An 18,784-nucleotide genomic window follows, 5' to 3' on the forward strand; every position below is an offset into this window, starting at 1 on the left:
GTCAAAATTGATATAATTAAAAAGGTTTAAGACTTAATTGGCCGCCGTAAATTAAGTTTAGGAATCTTTGGACAATTATCGGTGGAAAGTGTATCTTTCCTAAACACGCCAGCGCGGATGCCCCGCTTTTGGGCTTATCGGGTAACAACCCTCAATATTTCGTCATTGAAATTTCTTTACGACCCCCACCCAAACCCAAAAAAAAGGAATACACCTGCGTGTTGCAAGAAGGAAAATGACTTATCTACTATATAAAGAGACCCTTAAGAGATTCTGAGTGCAGAGAAGAGAGAGATGGCGGAGAACCAGAGCAATGCAAACGGGAGTCCGAAGACTTACGATGATCTTGTTCCAGAGATCAAGTTCACCAAGCTCTTCATCAATGGCGAGTTCGTCGACTCTGTCAAAGGTAGGATTCGCCGGTTTTCTCGTCAAGTTTTTTGGCGCTGCCTCGAAGAAGATCCATTCCTTTGGTTTCCCGTTTCCCCCGCACTCTTCTCACAGAAAGATGCGCTCTTCTGTTCTAGCTAGCTTAATACTTTCTTCTCAGGAAGGGGAAAAAGAATAAAGTTGCGCCGTGAACAAACCATTCTGTAGCCTCATTCGAGCAGTTATCTTTCTGATGAATACAATTCGATGCTCTGTTCCGAAGTACAGAAAACAGAGGATTTAAAGGAAAACGACCAGCTGAATCACGATTGACCTTGACAGAGAGTCGCACTCCTAACAAAACCTTCTTCTTCTTCTTCTGATGATGATGATGATGATGATGATGATGATGATGATTCTGAGGTTTCTAATGTGTTATGGTGATTGAAACTGGATGAACAGGGAGAACATTGGAGACGATAGATCCAAGAAATGGACAAGTGACGGCGAGAGTTGCAGAGGGAGACAAAGAGGACGTGGATTTGGCCGTGAAAGCTGCCCGCCGAGCATTTGACCACGGCCCTTGGCCGCGCATGCCCGGCTACGTACGTCCCCTCCCCCCTTTTCCATCAAATTAAAAACGGACAATGCCACTAGGAGCCATTTCACAAAATTCCCCCACGAATTTGATTTTATCGACACGACGTGATTAATTCTAGCCGGAATCATTCACTAAATCGACACTTCATTTAGTAAATCGATTTTCATGTTTGTCTTTCCTTTTTATCTTGACTATGGAATCGTTGACGGGTTCGAGCGTAGTCTCAACGCTAAGAAAAATAGCAGGCGAGTATCAACTACCAAGTAAAGTCTCTATTAGTCAAGAGCATAAAGCGCAGTGTCCCAAAGCTCATGAGCGGAATCTTTTTGGCTTTCTAGGAGAAGAAATAAGAACACTGTAAGTCTGATGGTCAAGATCGTGACTACTGTCAATTATTTTTTACCGTACAGTCTCCCGATTAATGAGTGTTTTGTGCAAAACACGCGGTGATGGTACGTGAACTTACAGTTGAGATTATATCGTTCCTGACGAAGAGTGTCGGGGAAGCATTTCCCAAAATATAATGCCCTAATAAAAATCCCAAAGTCATCATATTAGCAATAGTGGGTTTCTCATGAGCTATACAATGTTCTGTGCGATGGCACACCATTTAGCAGTGACACATTAATAACTCCAATTAATTAGAATACAGATATACGAAATCCAAACAAAAAGAAATCGATGGAGATTAGTATAATCCAAATCATGTCGTGAGACGATTAATTTACATCTGACAGACATTGTGACTTTTTTTTCTTGGTAGGAAATTCGAACACTTCATGGGAATTAAGTTGAGGAAGATTCTTCGACCAATCATAGAGGCGAGAGTACATATAATCAACTTAAAATATGTTTCCTAATTTATTCACAGAGCTGCAGTTGTACATTTGTTTTTTTTTTTTTGGTGGTGATGTTTAGGAAATTGAATATTTTAAGGTAGCTAACTTTTAGTACTTTCCGGAATGAGTCATTCATATCGAGAAAAAATGAATGATAAAGTTTACCCATTCTTAAAATTCTTAACATGTGATTGACTTACTTAATAACTATTATAAGGCACCATTTGTTTTTATTGAAAAATGAATGATTTGAAAAATATTTTTCTGTAAGCGATAATTTGTTTCGATTGAAAATATTTTCATTATCAATAACAATTTGTCTAAATATTTCTATGAATAATGAAAATATTTTTCATATAATCATTTTTATAAGCGATACAAACGATCATTTTTACTTTTTAAATCATTCATTTTTCCCGCTGAACAAACGGAGACTTAGTTTTTCACATTTGTTTCGAACACTTGGAATGCCTCTTTTGACTACTAGTCATCAAACATGTGGGTCAATTCACATCGGGTTGAAAATAATCCCACCCAAATTGACTCTTTTAACTTTTTTGACTCATTTTCATATAATACAAATCTAGTGTCCTATACCTAACGCAACGCATACCCAACCCCTCATATATTGCTAAATTACTTTCATATTTAACCCAATTTACCCAAACTAAAGTAAGAGTGCGGAGTAAGCAATTGCGAGATTGGGTGAGAGAGAGTTATAGATTTGGGTTGGGTTTAAGAAAGTTGTGAACCTATATAACAACTATATTATTTTGGGTTTTACCATTCTAAACCTATTTATGACTTATTTACAGGATATAGATAACACATATAACAACTCAGCCCATCAAATATGAATTAAGAATGAGTAACCCATTTTTTTCCTTAAAGGTTTATGACACATTTTGACATGTCTAGTTTTAGCATTTTTGCTAGGAACATATGCTTTTGGTTCATTTTCTTGCGTATAGAGAAGCATACTGGATGATACATGCCTGGTGTTATCTCAATACAATATGCTAGAATAATCGGATTACAAAACGATGTGTCAAATTATAAGGTTCTTGAATGTGGCTCACTTGTTTAAAAGATCACTTATGGTTTGACACATCACTTAGTAAATTAACTTTTGGAATCAGTTTGAATAAGTGTAGCATTGTTCGATTTCAATTAGTAACACAAGTCTTCGACCAAAAAAATTTAGTGACATTAAGTTCTTTCTTTTGTTTCTTGTTTTTAATTTTCGTTTCACATAGCTACATTTATGTAGTTCTATCTAAACCTCCAAAACATAGTTTAGCCGCATTTCATTCCGGATTCTATTGTTCACGTATTTTCACTTTTGTATGACCTATGACTATAAATCATATCACTAGCAAAGGGGAAGGATCATGTCGAAATTCGCAGACTTAATCGAAGAGCACATAGATGAACTGGCAGCTTTGGATACTATAAATGGGGGAAGCTATTCAGCTCCGGCAAGGCCTTGGAAATCCCTCACGCAGCCATGCTGCTCAGGTACTATGCCGGCGCAACAGACAAGATCCACAGCGAGGTACTAAAGATGTCACGTGAGCTTCAAGGGTACACGCTGCGGGAGCCGGTTGGCGTGGTTGGGCACATCATCCCCTGGAATGCCCCGACCACCGTGTTCATGATGAAGGTTGCGCCCGCACTGGGGGCTGGTTGTACCATGGTTGTGAAGCCCGCCGAGCAAACCCCTCTATCAGCTCTCTTTTACGCTACCTTGGCTGAGAAGGTATGTCAATCTGACTCAAAAAAGTCAAGTTTTAAGAGCATAAATCATTTTTCTAGCATATAATTGTACTAATAAGCAAGTCTTAATTTCTAACAATTAGTGTTCACGGGACAAAATGAAAGAATCTGGTTATTTGTTAGTCTAGAAGTGATGGTTAAGCTTTCTAGTAATAATGTTCCACTGGTTTTGAATCAAAATTCTGAATACAGCAATACAATAGCAGGTGAAAACCCTATTTTGAACATTATGTCAGGAAAAAAAAAAAGGATATACCAGGAAATTGATGAGGTAATTTTTCTGCCTAAAATCTTGGTTTGCTTTTCATCAGGCCGGTATTCCTGATGGAGTGATCAATGTCGTAAACGGTTTTGGACCGACGGCCGGTGCGGCGATAAGCAGTCATATGGACATTGATATGGTACGAATATGAGTTCTTTCTTTGGGATGACACAACATCGGTTGAACTTGATATAAATATGCTTGTCGATTTTTAGCTTTTGAATGATGTGGCATTCAAACCTCACTTCAGGTCAGTTTTATGGGGTCTACGGAAGTAGGACGCATAGTGATGCAGGCCGCGGCGATGAGCAATTTGAAACAAGTTTCGCTTGAATTGGATGGGAAATCGCCTCTTATAGTATTTGATGATGCTGATTTAGATAGCGCTGCTAATCTTGCTCTTACAGGTATCCTGTTAAACAAGGTACAGTGTCTGAACTTTTTATGGCAATTGCGAAAACAAAGATAAGCTCCCAATACTTGAAATCATGACGGTTCTCGATTCCACTCTCTGTTTGGGGAGAAATAGGCTTAAGTACACCCCAAGTGCCATAAGTTGTGTACGGCGCTCACTTTAGTGCCAAAACTTTCAAATCGATCACTTTAGTGCTAAGTTTTTGTAACTTCGATCACTTAAGTGCCAACTTCTTTAAAAACGATCACTTTAGTGCCCGAGCTAACGTGGCTTGCCGAAAATTCGACACGTGGTATTTTTTTATTAATATTTGAGATGACGTGGCTCGGTGAATTTGGCACTAAAGTGATCGTTTTTTAAAAACATTGGCACTTAAATGATCGTTTTTAAAAAAAGTTAGCACTTAAGTGATCGTTTTGAAAGTTTTGGCACTCAAGTGATCGAAGTTACAAAAACTTAGCACTAAAGTGATCGATTTGAAAGTTTTGGCACTAAAATGAGCGCCGTACACAATTTATGGCACTTGGGGTGTACTTAAGCCGGGAGAAATATGTGTTGCAGGCTCTCGTGTCTATGTTCAGGAAGGGATCTATGAAGAGTTCGAGAAGAAGCTAGTGGCGAAGGTGAAGGCTTGGTCGGTCAGCGACCCGTTTGATCCAAACGTCCGTCAAGGACCGCAGGTAAGAACGAACAAAATCAAGTAGCAAGAACAAGCTAGATCTTGTGATAAAGCATATGGTTGAAAATTAGCCTGACACGAATCACGGAAAATTCTAGGTCGATAAGAAGCAGTTTGTGAAGATACTTTCTTACATCGAGCATGGAAAGAGGGAAGGAGCCTCGCTTTTGACTGGCGGTGCGCCTCTGGGCACCATAGGGTACTATGGAGGAGGCACATTGTGCAGCATTCATCATTTTGTGGCGGATTGCAGGACTGTGGAGGAGGCAATCAAGAGGGCCAACGATACGAGGTACGGTCTAGCGGCGGGGGTTCTGACGAAGAACATAGATCTGGCGAACACGTCTCGAGGTCCATCCGAGCGGGCGTGATCTGGATAAACTGCTACTTTGCGTTCAACAATGACTGTCCTATAGGTGGCTACAAGATGAGCGGCTTCGGGAGAGATTTGGGCTTGGATGCTCTCTACAAATACCTACATGTCAAATCTGTCGTGACCCCGATTTACAATTCTCCCTGGCTTTGAGAGAACAATGGAGGGAAAAGTACTTTGCATCATACGGTGGCTCAAATAATGTTGTAACTCAGAATTACGAGTTTAATTTTACAACAAACAGAATTCACACGATGTTAAGGGTTTCTAGCTACGCTTACTGTTGCACGATCTTGGAGATTTTAAGGCTACGTTGATGATCATTTTCTAGCCAAAGTTACAACTTCCGAGGCCATCCGATTTGCCAACCGTTACTCGGCATTGCAAACACTGCTGCTACGTCAACTGTGGATGGATCTACTTGTTCACGGTGTCGAAACTAACTTTCAGTTGATGAGATTTGAAACAGCGGACCTCCGACTCGGAGGGTGCCCTCCAACCTTCCTCACCAAAAACACAAAAAAGCAAAGTAACGCGTTGAATGGAACTTAATGAGAAAAGTGTATGCTAACACTCTGAACCAGATTGGAAAAAAGAAGAAAGGAAGAAAGAAAAGGAGAGAAGGAGAACAAAAATGAACTCCGCAGCAATCATAGATAAGACTTTTTTTTCAAGATCAGTTTATGCAGTAAGTCGGGAATATGCAATCGTCTTTCGAATGAACATAATCTTGCGTTCATGAAGAAAGTTCGGGAATTACTAAATATGCGACTCTAGTCGAAAAGGGCATGAGAACGGGAAAGTGGACGATTCTCTTTAGAAAGCAAACAGCACCTAGCATAGCCATCGGTCAAAAGGCACTCTTGACTAATAATATGAACGCACTACCTCGTTCAATGGTCAAAACGAAATTTATGGAGATGGTAACTAGTTCATTTAAATAAAAAATTTAAAGGTGTAATGCCCTGCCCCCCCAAAATTCTTAACATTGAAATACCCGACAACACGAATTAATTTAAGTCGTGCTTTACAAACCCGGCGGCCGGTTTGCATGCTTGAGTCGTCCAAGGTACTGCAAAGGTGTTCAGATGAATGCACCCACAAGTTCCAAAGACAATTTTCCACAACCGGACGTTATAAAATACCAGTCCGGCCTAGCTGGGCCAGTCTCTACACCGGACAGAACGATTTCCAGCAGTATCATGACGATGAATGTTTCATTTACAATTCTTAGATGATTAAAAAGGAAAGGATGTGCCTATTTTTGTTGGGATGTGGTGCATACTTCCGAAAAGACGCGAGTTCCGCTCATGAGTAGCTACTGTTATATATACTCTTGTTCGCTTGTAATTGAGTGATGTAACGAAATATGTGATGTGCTAATTATAATGGAATCATCTGCTGAACGTAACCCTAGTGTAAGGTGAACCAGGATAAAATTTCTATTTCTTACTTTACGTTTTACTTCAATTTGGTTGTGCGCCGAATCTTATTAATTTTTCATTTAACTCTTTTCGGCTAGATACAAAACAAAACTCTCCCGAGCCTATTTATTGTGACTTAAAAACCCAAAATCTAACTTTTTCACTCTCTTGTAACGAGTTAAAGTATTCTTTCAACTAATAAGAAAATGATGTACTTAAATTTACTTGTCAATATTTGCATAGCGTGAAAGGTTCGATCCTAAGATTGAAAAAACATAAATTGAAGTGTGCATTGCAAAGTTTGAAAACAAAAATTAGAAAAATAAAAGTCAATCCGAACAGCCCAATTAATTAACAGAAAAACGCTATTGTATATCCAATTAGGGGTGAGCAAATAGGACCTCCCGAACCAAACCCGACCGGTGGTTCGGTTCATGGTTCTAGATGAGTCCATCTAATTTTCGGTTCTTAATATTGAAACCGGTGGCCGAGCGATTCGGTTCCCGGTTCTAGGGACATGGGACCCGACCGAACCGCCTGGACCGGACTGGTTGAATTTAAAAAGAAAAATATGACATTGTACCAAGAAAGAGTTGTTTTGTTGCTGCATGAGCGTTGGGATTGTTTGTCGGCTTCCATAGCTTATAAGATGCTCATGTTGCTTTTCTTGGCCGATGACTAACAAGACATATGTCTGCTTGCGCAGCTGAAGAGTTATTGGACTGCTTTGTTTGGCTGGAAGGATTTTTGGCCACCAAATATCTTTCAAAGAAGCAAATATGTAGAGAATGGACGTGAAATCTAATAGACGTATAGAAATTTATCGTGTTATTAGTTCCTTAGAACCGATCGGGAACCGGACTGGATCGACGGTCCGGTACGGTTCCCGATTCTTAGGGTGGCTGATCTAGTCCCCGGTTCCAAAAAATGGGAACAAGTATCATCGGTCCGATTTTCGATTCTTGAGGGGAACCGGACCGAACCGAGAATCGATCACCCCCATGTATCCAATCACATTGCTTGACGTGATTCTTTTGTTACAAAGAGTAAACCAACCTTTTCTCTGTCTTCTAGGTCCTGTACCCTACTGTGGGCCAAGTCTCGATGAAAAGCATGAATAGGTCAGAAGGCAAAAAAAAAAAAAAATTATTTACCATCGTTGCTCCATTCACTTTGAGGAAAATGATTGATTTAAAATACAATTTTCAAATAATCGGCTGTATTATTTAAAGCATTTAGTCAATTAATTTTTTTATCGACAATTATTTATCTTTAAATATACTAGTGAACGATGAAAATATTTATTTTTCATTTTTTTACAAGCAATACCACTGATTTTCTTAGGATAATATTTTTCAATTTATTCATTTTTTTAAACAAACGAAGTCTTACTTATAAGTTAAAAAATTACATGAATTTTCAAATTTGAGATAAATTTAGAAAGTGCCCCCTAGCACCGTTAAAACATGGAAAATTCCATTAAATTTCTCTTGAAATTTCGATTTTGACCTCCTATTTTTTTTTATCATTGTTTATGGGATTTTTCCTTTTTCAATCTTCAAGGCAAGAGTACCAAAAAAGTTTTAAACCTATTTATTGATACCAATTCAGTCATAAACCTTTCAATTATACCAATTTAATCTTAAATCTTGTCACTTTGGTGCCAATTCAGTCTATCCAGTCAATTTAGGTCCGAAATTGCTAACTTGGATGTCGATCATCCTACTTGACATGTCCGGTGCCGACGTGTACAATTTTTAACAATTTCTAGACCACCAAAGGAAAGCTAATGAATTACTAAGCAAACACTTAGCCCGGACTCTCCCAATCGTAACTTTGGAAATTTAATTTATCTCAATTTAGCCCAATAAGCAATATTGTTTTTGAGCTTTTAATTTGTTCAATGTGGTCCCTAGACTTCTGATATATGTTCAATTTAGTCCCTGGAGTGTACGATAATGTTTGATGTTGGCCTTCCATTAATTCAAGTTCAAGGATAGTATTGAACATTTTCATATAATTCAAGGACTAAATTGATCATATACCAAAAGTCTAGGGATCATATTGAACATGTACAAAAATTCACAGACCATAATAATAAACAAATTAAAAGCTCATGGACGACATTATACATTGAGCTAAAGTTCATGAACCATATTAAATAAATTTGAAGTTTAAGGAATACATTGCACATTGGGTTAAAGTTCAAGGATAATTCGTGTCATTTACCCTTTATCTATTTCTACTGGTCATCTCTTTCACCAAAATTCACCTTCATCCTCCCCTTATTCTTGATGTTGTCATCACATTCAGAGCAACCGCGAAGCCGAAGATCTAAGGCAATAGCCCAATCTTCTTTCATTACATGTTGTCACAATTTGCTTATTTTTACAAATCCATGATTCAAATGCCGGTCGTTTATGATTTGCTGGTGAATGCAGCGCTGAGGATCGGCCGCAAATTGGATTCTATCAAGTTGTCGCTTTTGTCACCGTCTAATGAGAATTTTTCCTAAAAAGAGTGCTTAATTAACATTACAAAAGTGCACGTGCAAGGCACGCATGCAATAAATGGACCTTTAAAAGATTTTAAAAAAAGTTTCCTATTGTGAAATGATAGGATAAAAATTCATCAAAAGAAATTATGAACATAATATGAAAAACTTGAGCTCATATATGTGGTAAGAGAAAATTATCTAAAGTTGTATTAGTTTCAGAAAGTAGTTTTTAATATGGAATAGATTAAAATTTTAAAGCTGAACTATGCGAAATTAAAAAAAAAAGAATGATTAATTTAGGAGATATTTGTGAAATAAATAGTTATGAATATTTTAAGCAAGATAAAAGTAATTATGATCAAGTAGGACCTTGACACTTCCTGTAGTATCTTTTATTCATATTTCTAAGCTTTTTGTTTTTGTTTTAACAATTCTGAGTGATTAAAAAGGAATGCATGTGGCAATGTTTTTTTTTCTTTCTTTTTTTAACTTTTTGCGCCTGAAACGGAAAAAAAAAACTAAGCTGAAATATTTCCTAAAAAAACATTGAAATATTTTCCGTTCTTGCCAATGCTTAATATATTTCCTTAAATATTAAAAATGGTGAGAAGTTACACTTGAAAAAAAAACGTGTCGGTTTTTTATTAATGTAAAAGATTCCGGGCCTAAGAGTGAAAGAAACCTAAGTGTGCGCTAAAAATTTTGGAAAGAAAAAGCTAAAACATAAAAGTTAATTCTAATAGGCCAATGCCCATGGCAACATTTCTGCTCTAGAAATCAACTTCTAATCGGAAGTTGATTTTTCTACTTTTAAAGAGAGGAATTTTTTTTTTACTTCTTCAAGTGGCCTCTAATATTTCTGGAGAAAAAAAAAATGCTCCACAAGCACTTTTGAAGCAGAAATTGTACTCCAAAAGTGTTGTCATTACTAGACGAAAAACCACCGGCCAATGTCCAATAATGTTCTTTCGTGATAGAGAAAAACCTACGATTTCTTTGTCTTCTAGCTATTATACATTTTTTTCTTTTTGTCAAATGACAATGAAAATCATGAATAGGCCGGAAGGAAAGAAAACCGAACCATTTACCATTTGGCGAAAATGAAACAAAATGTGGCATTTGACCTTTTAATCTGTTTAATGTGGTCTTTGAAACTTTTGACACATATTTGATTTTGTACTTGAATTAGAGTAAAATATTCAATATTGTCTCTTAATTTGAATTAATTGAAGAATAATGTTGAACATTTTCATATAGTTCAGGAACTAAATTAAACATGTATCAAAAGTTTAAGGATTGTATCGAATAAATTAAAAGTTTAGAGATCACGTTGCACATTATGTCAAAGTTTATGGACCATTTGCATCGTTATCCCTACCATTTACATACTGGCCTGAAAAAATGCATGTAATTCCTAATTTGAGACGAATCTAGCCATTGTCCTTGTGACGGCTTAAAACGTGGAATATTCTGTTAAATTTCTCTCGAAGATTTCAGTTTTGCCCCTTTCTTGTTCCTTTCTTCTTTTTGGTTGTTGGTGAGATTTTTTTTCTTTTTAATCTTCAACTACCTGTTCTTTAATCATATTAGTGTCGGAAGGTGCACGGCACATGAATTTATTATGTTTGGCTTTGAATTTTCCACCGGCACTTCTCCTTTCTTTCCCACCACTGTTGACTCCCCTCAGTCTCTGGGCACCTCCATGTTGAGCTTCGGCGTCTTCCATCGTTTCCCAGAAACCCGCCTTCAACCTCCCTGCATTGACCTTGCCCTTCTTCTCTTTACCTTGACAAGTCAGTCGGTCTTCCTTCACTGAACCCTCCCAACTAGGCATTTTTTAGAGAAGCGTGGTTCTCTCCTGTGGGTGAATACAGCTGAGAGGATCAGCCCTCTCATGGAATTCGGCGGGAGTCAGGCTCTAATCACCATCCTTGCTTTGATTGTAGGAGGACTGTAAGTGCTCTGATTCAACTTCTGTTCGAGCTCTTGTTGACAGATAACGCAGCAAACAATGAGACTTTGCTCCTGGACATGTCTGATGCAATTCAGCCCGCTTGTTCAATTTACATTCCTATTTTTCAAGTCTCGACCAGATTAAAAGTTTGTAATTTTTGGCAGGGTTTGGAGACAATTGACGAAATGGAAGAGGAGGGACTCGGAATCAACCTCAAGAACGGACCATGGGCCTGGAAAAGAGAACCGGTCGTCAAGGAGGGACTCAGAGTCAACCTCAAGAGCCGATGATGCATCTCGCGAAGAGTACGATGTGTTCCTAAGTTTCCGAGGACCGGATACACGCAATGGATTCACCAGTTGTCTTTACCATCGCTTGAGAGATGCGGGAATCCGCGTTTTCTCCGACAACGAAGAACTCCGAGTAGGTAAAGAAATTGGTGGAGAGCTTTTGAATGCGCTTGACAAGTCTCGAATCTACATACCTATCTTCTCTACGGGTTATGCTAACAGTTCGTGGTGTCTCCGTGAGGTTGCGCACATGGTGGAATGCACCTCACCATCAGGTGAGAAGAAAGAGATACTTCCCATCTTCTACGATGTGGATTCTGACGATGTCAAGCTCAAAACCAAGTTATATAGAAAAGCCATGCCCAAGCACGAGAAGAAGTTTGGCTCCGAGGAATTGAAGCGCTGGGAAAATGCCCTTGTTGAGGTTGCACGTATAAAGGGATGGGATCTTAAAGGCAAAGGGTAAATTTGCTCAACTTTTTGTGGTTAATAAGCACAATGTGGAAGAAGGCTCTTGCAGAGGGGAATTTTTCTGCACTTTTACTTTGGAAGAAACTTTGTGGTGTCCAAATTTTCAAACTTACATCAATGTGGCATTACATTAGAAGTTCATGGAATTCTGACTAAGATTGTGCTCGAAAAACTACAAAAGGTAAAGAGGCGTGGGTGGAAAACTTTTTTCAAACCCGCAAAAAACTATGTCAAACCCAACCTGCAATCGAAAATTTCCGGTTCAAATGATTATAGTACTTAATTTGCAATTTGTTTGAGTAGTTGAAATAGCTGAGTTATGTATCTACATATTGCCTAGAGTCCTGTAGTCTATCTAGTCTTTGAATGAAACGCAATTTTCATTCTTTGCTGCAGCCAAGGAGAACAAATCGAATTGATTGTTGAAGAGGTTTCCCATAAACTTAAGACAAGACAAATAATTGTGACCGAACATTTGGTTGAAGATACTGATCAGATCGAAGCCATAATGAAGTTGTTAGATGTTGGGTCTGGTGGCGTGCGTTTTGTCGGTATCCATGGCATGGGTGGTGTTGGAAAAACAACTCTTACCAAAGTAATGTTCAACAAACTATCTCTTCACTTTGAGCGTTGTAGTTTTCTTGCAGATGTTCGAACATTATCACAACCTCATGATGGACTTATAGAATTGCAGAAAAAGCTCTTATCAGATTTGGTCGGCCATGGGATTGCTAACCAAATTAAAGATGTTGATGGTGGGATCAAGATGATAAAAAAAGCATTGAGTAATAAAGAAGTACTCATTATTCTTGATGATCTAGACAAGAAAGAGCAGCTCGAAAAACTCGCAGCCGGAAAATCTGATTGGTTTTGTTCTGGTAGCAGGATCATTATCACAACTAGGGATGAAAGCATCCTGATGACTCAAGTGAGCTTATCCAGTAAAGTTGTCCTAAACCAACCTGAAGGAATTTTGCGTTATGAAGTTCGTGGAATGAGATTTGATTTAGCACTTCATCTATTCTATAAGCATGCATTTAGAAGTGACTCTGCTGTAGAAGGATATGATGCTCTTTCAAGAGAAATTGTTCGTACAGTGGGCATGCTTCCTTTGGCTGTCGTGGTGATAGGGTCCAACCTTTTCGACTGGGGAAAAGATTTGGGGCATTTGGATAAAAGAGAAGTGTGGGACGAAACGCTGAGGAAGTTAAAAGAAGGTCCTTTTGAGGATGTTCGAGATACGTTAATGATAAGTTATGAACGATTAGAGGATAAGCACCAAGAGGTATTTTTGGATATAGCCTGCTTTTTCATCAATACCGACAAAACATACCCGGTTATCATGTGGAAAGATTGTGGGTACTTTCCCAGCATTGCAATGAGGGTTCTCTCTCAAAGGTCCTTGATCAAGATTAGAGATGACAACAGGTTTTGGATGCACGACCAAGTTCGAGATTTTGGAAGGTACATTGTTCTTCGAGTATATCCTCGCAAGTTTTGTAGGGTGTGGATTTGTGAGGATGCCCTGAAACTACTGGAGCGAAGAAAGGTAAACTGGAACCGCATCTGTTCTTTCCCGTTTAGAGACGCAATTTTGTTAAAATATGCATCCGATTGATAGCTTTGTTTACCGTCGCTTTTGTCTTGCGGTTGTTACATCTCTCCGTCAAACCTTCAGGTCAAAGATCTCAAAGTTTGAAGAGAGACCCAAAAGACATCGCCTGACAATTGGCTTTTTAAGTAGCTTTCTTGAAATTTTGAGAAAACAGAGAACAGTTTATGTTGCATGTTCAATCTTGAGTCTGTGATATGCAGAGAAATGAAGATGTGGTAGCACTAAGCCTGACTTCCGATGGCTGCAGCGACGGCATTGCATCTGAAGAACTAGCTGCTCTACCAAACCTAAGGTTCCTTCAAGTGAAAGGCATTGATATGCTTGGCAACTTCGGCAATCTTCTTTCAGAGTTAAGATGGCTTTCTTGGGAAATTAAGCAAAATGAATTTTACGCGGGGAGTTTTCATTTTGCTAATTTGGTTGTGCTAAACCTTTCAAGAAGCGACATCGAAGATGACTGGGGTGGGTGGAGCCAAATCCAGGTACGATATGCGCTACTCTATCACCTTCTATCCATGTCTACGGATCATTCAATGCACGTTATACATAGCTTGCGTGATCCCCTGATCTAAAACATTCTGTGTAAGTCTAACATCTAGAGTCGACTACAACCAGCTAAACACATTTGGAAAGAAAGAAGAGGAAGCTCTAGAATCACATGACAGCCCAGTAAATGATAGAACGAGTGGCATATCATTGTTGTTCTGTATCTCATTCATTCCCTACAGACTGCTTTAGTAATCGAGCCACATATAAATATGATATGCTTAAAATCTGTACTAGCAAGAATCATTAGCTGTGCTCCCCAGTCCATAGTATTATCCAAGTATCCATCATCACCTTGGTTTGAGGAATTCAAGATTTGCCTGCATTGGAGTTTGAACTCGGGATGCTTTGTGGCTTGTTGCAGTCGCTTTTCTGATAGCTATTTGTTAAAATATTATCCTACTTTACTTGACAACGGGTTTTATATACTTTTTAAATTCATGCGGTCTCCTTCCATCCGTTAGCTTGAGCTTTTGGATTTGACCTTCTATTATGGTGTTAGAGCCAATACTACTCCTTTCGTGTATGTGCGTCTACCCCTGTAGAACTCTACATCATGAAGATGCATGAGTGAGGGATATATAGAAGTGTCCGATTCTCATATATTGATAGACTCGAAGTAGAGTTCCATGTGTGCATTGTAAATTTGAATGATAGGTGAATGGTAAATTGGAAATATCGGTGAATGGTAAATTGGAAATAACGTTGATAAGCAAGAACTGATTGGCAACTTTCAAGTTCGATAAATTGTCGAAGAAATAACAATTTTTACCATCATGAAACCTGATAGCAGACCACCAATTGTTTTTGAGTATTCCGAGTGACCCCCTTCAGTAGTTAGTAGATTACAATTTGTGCAGATACTTTACTAATAGTGTTATTTAACTGTTGTAACTTACAAACAAAATACTATGTATCGTGGTAAATGGTCAGTAGATTATGGCCATCGCTTCAGTTTTACTGAGTACCAAGTTTAATTTATTAGCAGCATACAAATAAAATAATTTACTTATCAGGTTGAAATATCCTTGGAGACTATGAACAGTCGTTCGCTTTGACAAACGAGCGTGTATTTCAGCTAGTAGACTACGAATTGCTGCGAGTATTGGTTAATGGTTCTAAGTTATGAAGAGACCTATTCTTTTACAATGAATTCATAGCATGTCGTTAGCTTTATTTTGATTTTGCAAGTACCAACGCTTATGGGTCGTCAAAAGACTAATGAAAGAATCGATTTACCAGGCTCGCCCTAGTAGATTATAAGCAGCCTTTCGTTTTCTATAAATGAGCATTTTTCTTTTTCAAGTTTAGAGTATGAATTAATTGCTCATATACTTCACTATTAGTACCGGTTACCAGTGATATTTCACGAACAAACCAACTGTTTTATCAAATAAATCTCAAGTAATTAGAAGCAACCTAGTCGCACCATTTGCAATTAAATGTTGGAGTATATTGTATTATAAAAATGAGAATAATTACTTATGTTAACGATATAGATTGATTGATGTGTTTCATTCTTTTTAATTCCACGTTTTTCTTTGCAGATGACAAAAAATTAAAAGTTCTGGATTTAACAGATTGCCCAAAGTTGAGGAGGACACCTAACTTCTCTAATTTCACATCTTTGGAGACGTTAACACTTGCTCGGTGTTCCAACTTAATCACTATTCACCCCTCCATTTCTAAACTTCAACTCCTAGAGACTTTGAATATCAAAGGGTGTAGTTCTCTTGGGGAGTTGCCTGAAGAAGTCGGTTCCCTACAATCATTAAAGCAAATCGTCATGCCCCAAAATTTTCGACTCTCGAAGCTTCCAGAGAGATTTGGGAATTTGAAATCTTTGTCGAGTTTTAAATTAAATGAGCATCCTAAAATCCGTCAACTCCCGGACTCATTTGGAGGGATGGTGAGTCTTACATGCTTAACTTTACACGGGTGCGTGGGGATAAAGGAACTTCCAAGCTCAATTGGGGAGCTAAAAACGTTGATAGAGTTGGATGTATCAGCGACAGGCTTAGTTCAACTACCTAATTCTATCGGAAACTTAAAGAAACTAAGGGTGTTGATTTTACGTGGAACTAAGATAAAGGAGTTTCCTTGTACAATTGGAGGACTGGAGATGCTTGAAGGTTTATATGCCGAGCGATCTTGGGATCCGACAGATAAAAACTTGGAGGAAATTGGGAAGCTAATCCATTTGAAGACATTGAACTTAGCATTTACTAGTGTTTCTAGATTGCCTCAGGAGATAAGTCGTCTCCATCTCCAAAAGTTTGAAGTGGGTTCGATTGAGCTTCAACAAGTGCCGGATCTTCCATCAAGTTTGAAATTCCTGGCGGTTCAAGCTCCGGACTTCTCTCTTGTCCCTCACCCCTCAAGCATCATTGATTTAGAACATCTGGAATTACAAAGATTCAGCAATTCGACAAATATACCTCGCTCTACTTGGCGGGACTATCAGTCCAAACTTGAAGCAACTTCGATGAGAGAACAACCATCCTATCGGCTTCCATCTCATTTGTCGACCTTGAAACTCGGGGGTATTATTCCATCGCCACAATTTTCCAACTTGTTAAATTTGACAGTTCTGCATGTAATTGACTGTGCAATATCACACTTACCTGTCAATCTAGGCCTAACACATCCGAGGGAACTGGTCATACGTAGATGTAAATCCCTTGAGAAAATACCTGGTCTATCACTCTTAAGGTGTTTGGAGCGCTTGGAACCGAAGGGCTTGAATAAGCTAATTGAGATTCAAGGTTTATCGGAATTGGAATCTTTGCAGTACCTCCTTCTTTCCAATTGTGGTTTAATAGGGCAGTTACCCAACTTGGCTAAGTTGGGTAAGCTACAACATCTAGAGCTAGAAGCGTGTCCAAATTTAAGAGCCATTGAGGGCATCGAGGGCTTAGAAAGCTGGGTGTTGGATAATCGTGGCCGCACTATCCTAGAAAGATTATTGGATGTCTCGAGATCGATTTGGCTTTCCCACAGATTACCAATGTACGATGTGTTCCTATGTTTTAAGGGACTAGACATTCGTCTCGGCATTGTCAATTTCCTTCACTATTGGATGTTACAAGATCGAGTTTCTGTTTATAGTGATCAGGATGATTTGAGGTCAAACGAAGGGATTGGGGAAGAGATTCTACAGGCACTTGGTAACTCCAATATTTACATACCCATCTTTTCTAGAAACTATGCTTCTAGTCATTGTTGTCTCTGCGAGCTTGCCCACATGACAAAACGCACATCAGAATCAAAGGGGAAAAGAAGAATCCTCCCCATGTTCTACGATGTGGAGATTGATGACGTTAAGCTCAAAACTGATTTATATAAAAGCGACCTGGACAAGCACCGGACGAACTTCGACAACAACGAAGTGAAGTCATGGGAAGAGGCCCTAATTCAGGTTGCAGCAATGAAGGGTTTCGTCTTGAAAAATACCAGGTAATTCTGCTATTTCGCTGCTAAATCATGAGATAAAACAGTCATTGAATTGAACTTTCCCAACACAGAGAGTTTCAAAGTTCTGCAACGCAACCCTTTTGCATTCAAATAATTGTCCACTCGAACAAATTCAATCCTATAGAATAAGAAGTAGATCATTCTAGTTTGTGATATCCGGTACTGGTACAGCTGCACATATTCTTCTGTCTACTCTCTTGTTTTTCTCTTCTTTTGTATTCTGAGTTAAAAGATCTTTCGGTCACTATGGTTTGAGAAATCAAATCAACAATCAGATCGTCATATTAACATCCTTTAAATTTCTGTCTGTCCAACTAAAATGTACTGTCCTTCAATTGTGCATTGCTGCAGCTATGAAGAAGTCCTTCAATCCATTATTGCAGAGGTTTTTAGAGCAAGGAAATTGTTAAACGCTGACTCCTGAAGCTTTCTTTTGGTTAACGTAAGGAAATTTTCCCCAACTGCATTCTGTTCCTATGTCATTCTTGCCACTTTGGCTTAAGAGATATTATTGTTAAGTTTATCCCACATCGGTTGTGCAAGGAGTTGGTGGTCGGTTTATAAGTATGAGGGAAAATATCATCCTTTTAGCTAACTGTTGGTACGAGAGAGCCCAAGATCACTCAACACTGGTATCAGAGTCAAGGTGACCAACAAATCTGGACCCAATAATCACACGGGGAGAGAGCTTTCAATCTTGAAGTAACTTCTTGGTTCAGCACGCTTGACTCTAAAATGCTTGAATAGGCTAGTTGAGATTCGAGGTTTATTGGTCTGGAATATTTCTTTTTGTTTTATAGGCTTGTTTCCATTTTCTTTTTCCAACGTTGCGTTCACGTGACGCCACATCATTGCCACTTGTCCGGGAAAACATTGACAATGCGATGCTTGCCACCACGCAAGACGGCAATCTTTGAGGGAAAGGATATGCGTCACACTAGTACAAGGTAGGAGTTTTTTGGTAAAAAAAAATTGTAGTTGGTTCACATTGGTGTACTTTGAGGTTTTTGATAGAATTTTCCGTAAAAATCTATAAAAGATTAAGATAAAGTGTTAGTTTTATCACTTAGGAAGATAAGTCAACATGAAATGTTCTCATACGAGACAAATACCTTATTTTTGTTGACGATGGAAACATTATTTTGTTGGCTCATTTTCTTAAGCAATACAAACAACAGAAAATGAGAAGAAGTATTTTT

The 18,784-nt window shown here is 38.5% G+C and overlaps 1 protein-coding gene and 1 pseudogene across 1 annotated transcript; both read left to right on the plus strand.

Moving 5' to 3' along the window:
* Positions 1-270: 270 nt before the first annotated feature.
* Positions 271-5,588, plus strand: LOC125314620 (annotated as a pseudogene).
* A 5,461-nt stretch (positions 5,589-11,049) lies between these two features.
* Positions 11,050-18,210, plus strand: LOC115733664 (disease resistance protein L6-like). The gene is made up of 7 exons (XM_048278049.1): positions 11,050-11,188; positions 11,354-11,941; positions 12,347-13,499; positions 13,766-14,047; positions 14,181-14,271; positions 15,659-17,567; positions 17,937-18,210. The coding sequence occupies exons 1-7, from the start codon at positions 11,130-11,132 to the stop codon at positions 18,007-18,009; spliced, it is 4,155 nt and encodes a 1,384-aa protein (XP_048134006.1). The 5' UTR covers positions 11,050-11,129; the 3' UTR covers positions 18,010-18,210.
* The last annotated feature ends 574 nt before the right edge of the window (positions 18,211-18,784 follow it).

This window comes from Rhodamnia argentea, chromosome 4 (assembly GCF_020921035.1).
Source record: "Rhodamnia argentea isolate NSW1041297 chromosome 4, ASM2092103v1, whole genome shotgun sequence".
Classification (NCBI taxonomy): Eukaryota; Viridiplantae; Streptophyta; class Magnoliopsida; order Myrtales; family Myrtaceae; genus Rhodamnia; species Rhodamnia argentea.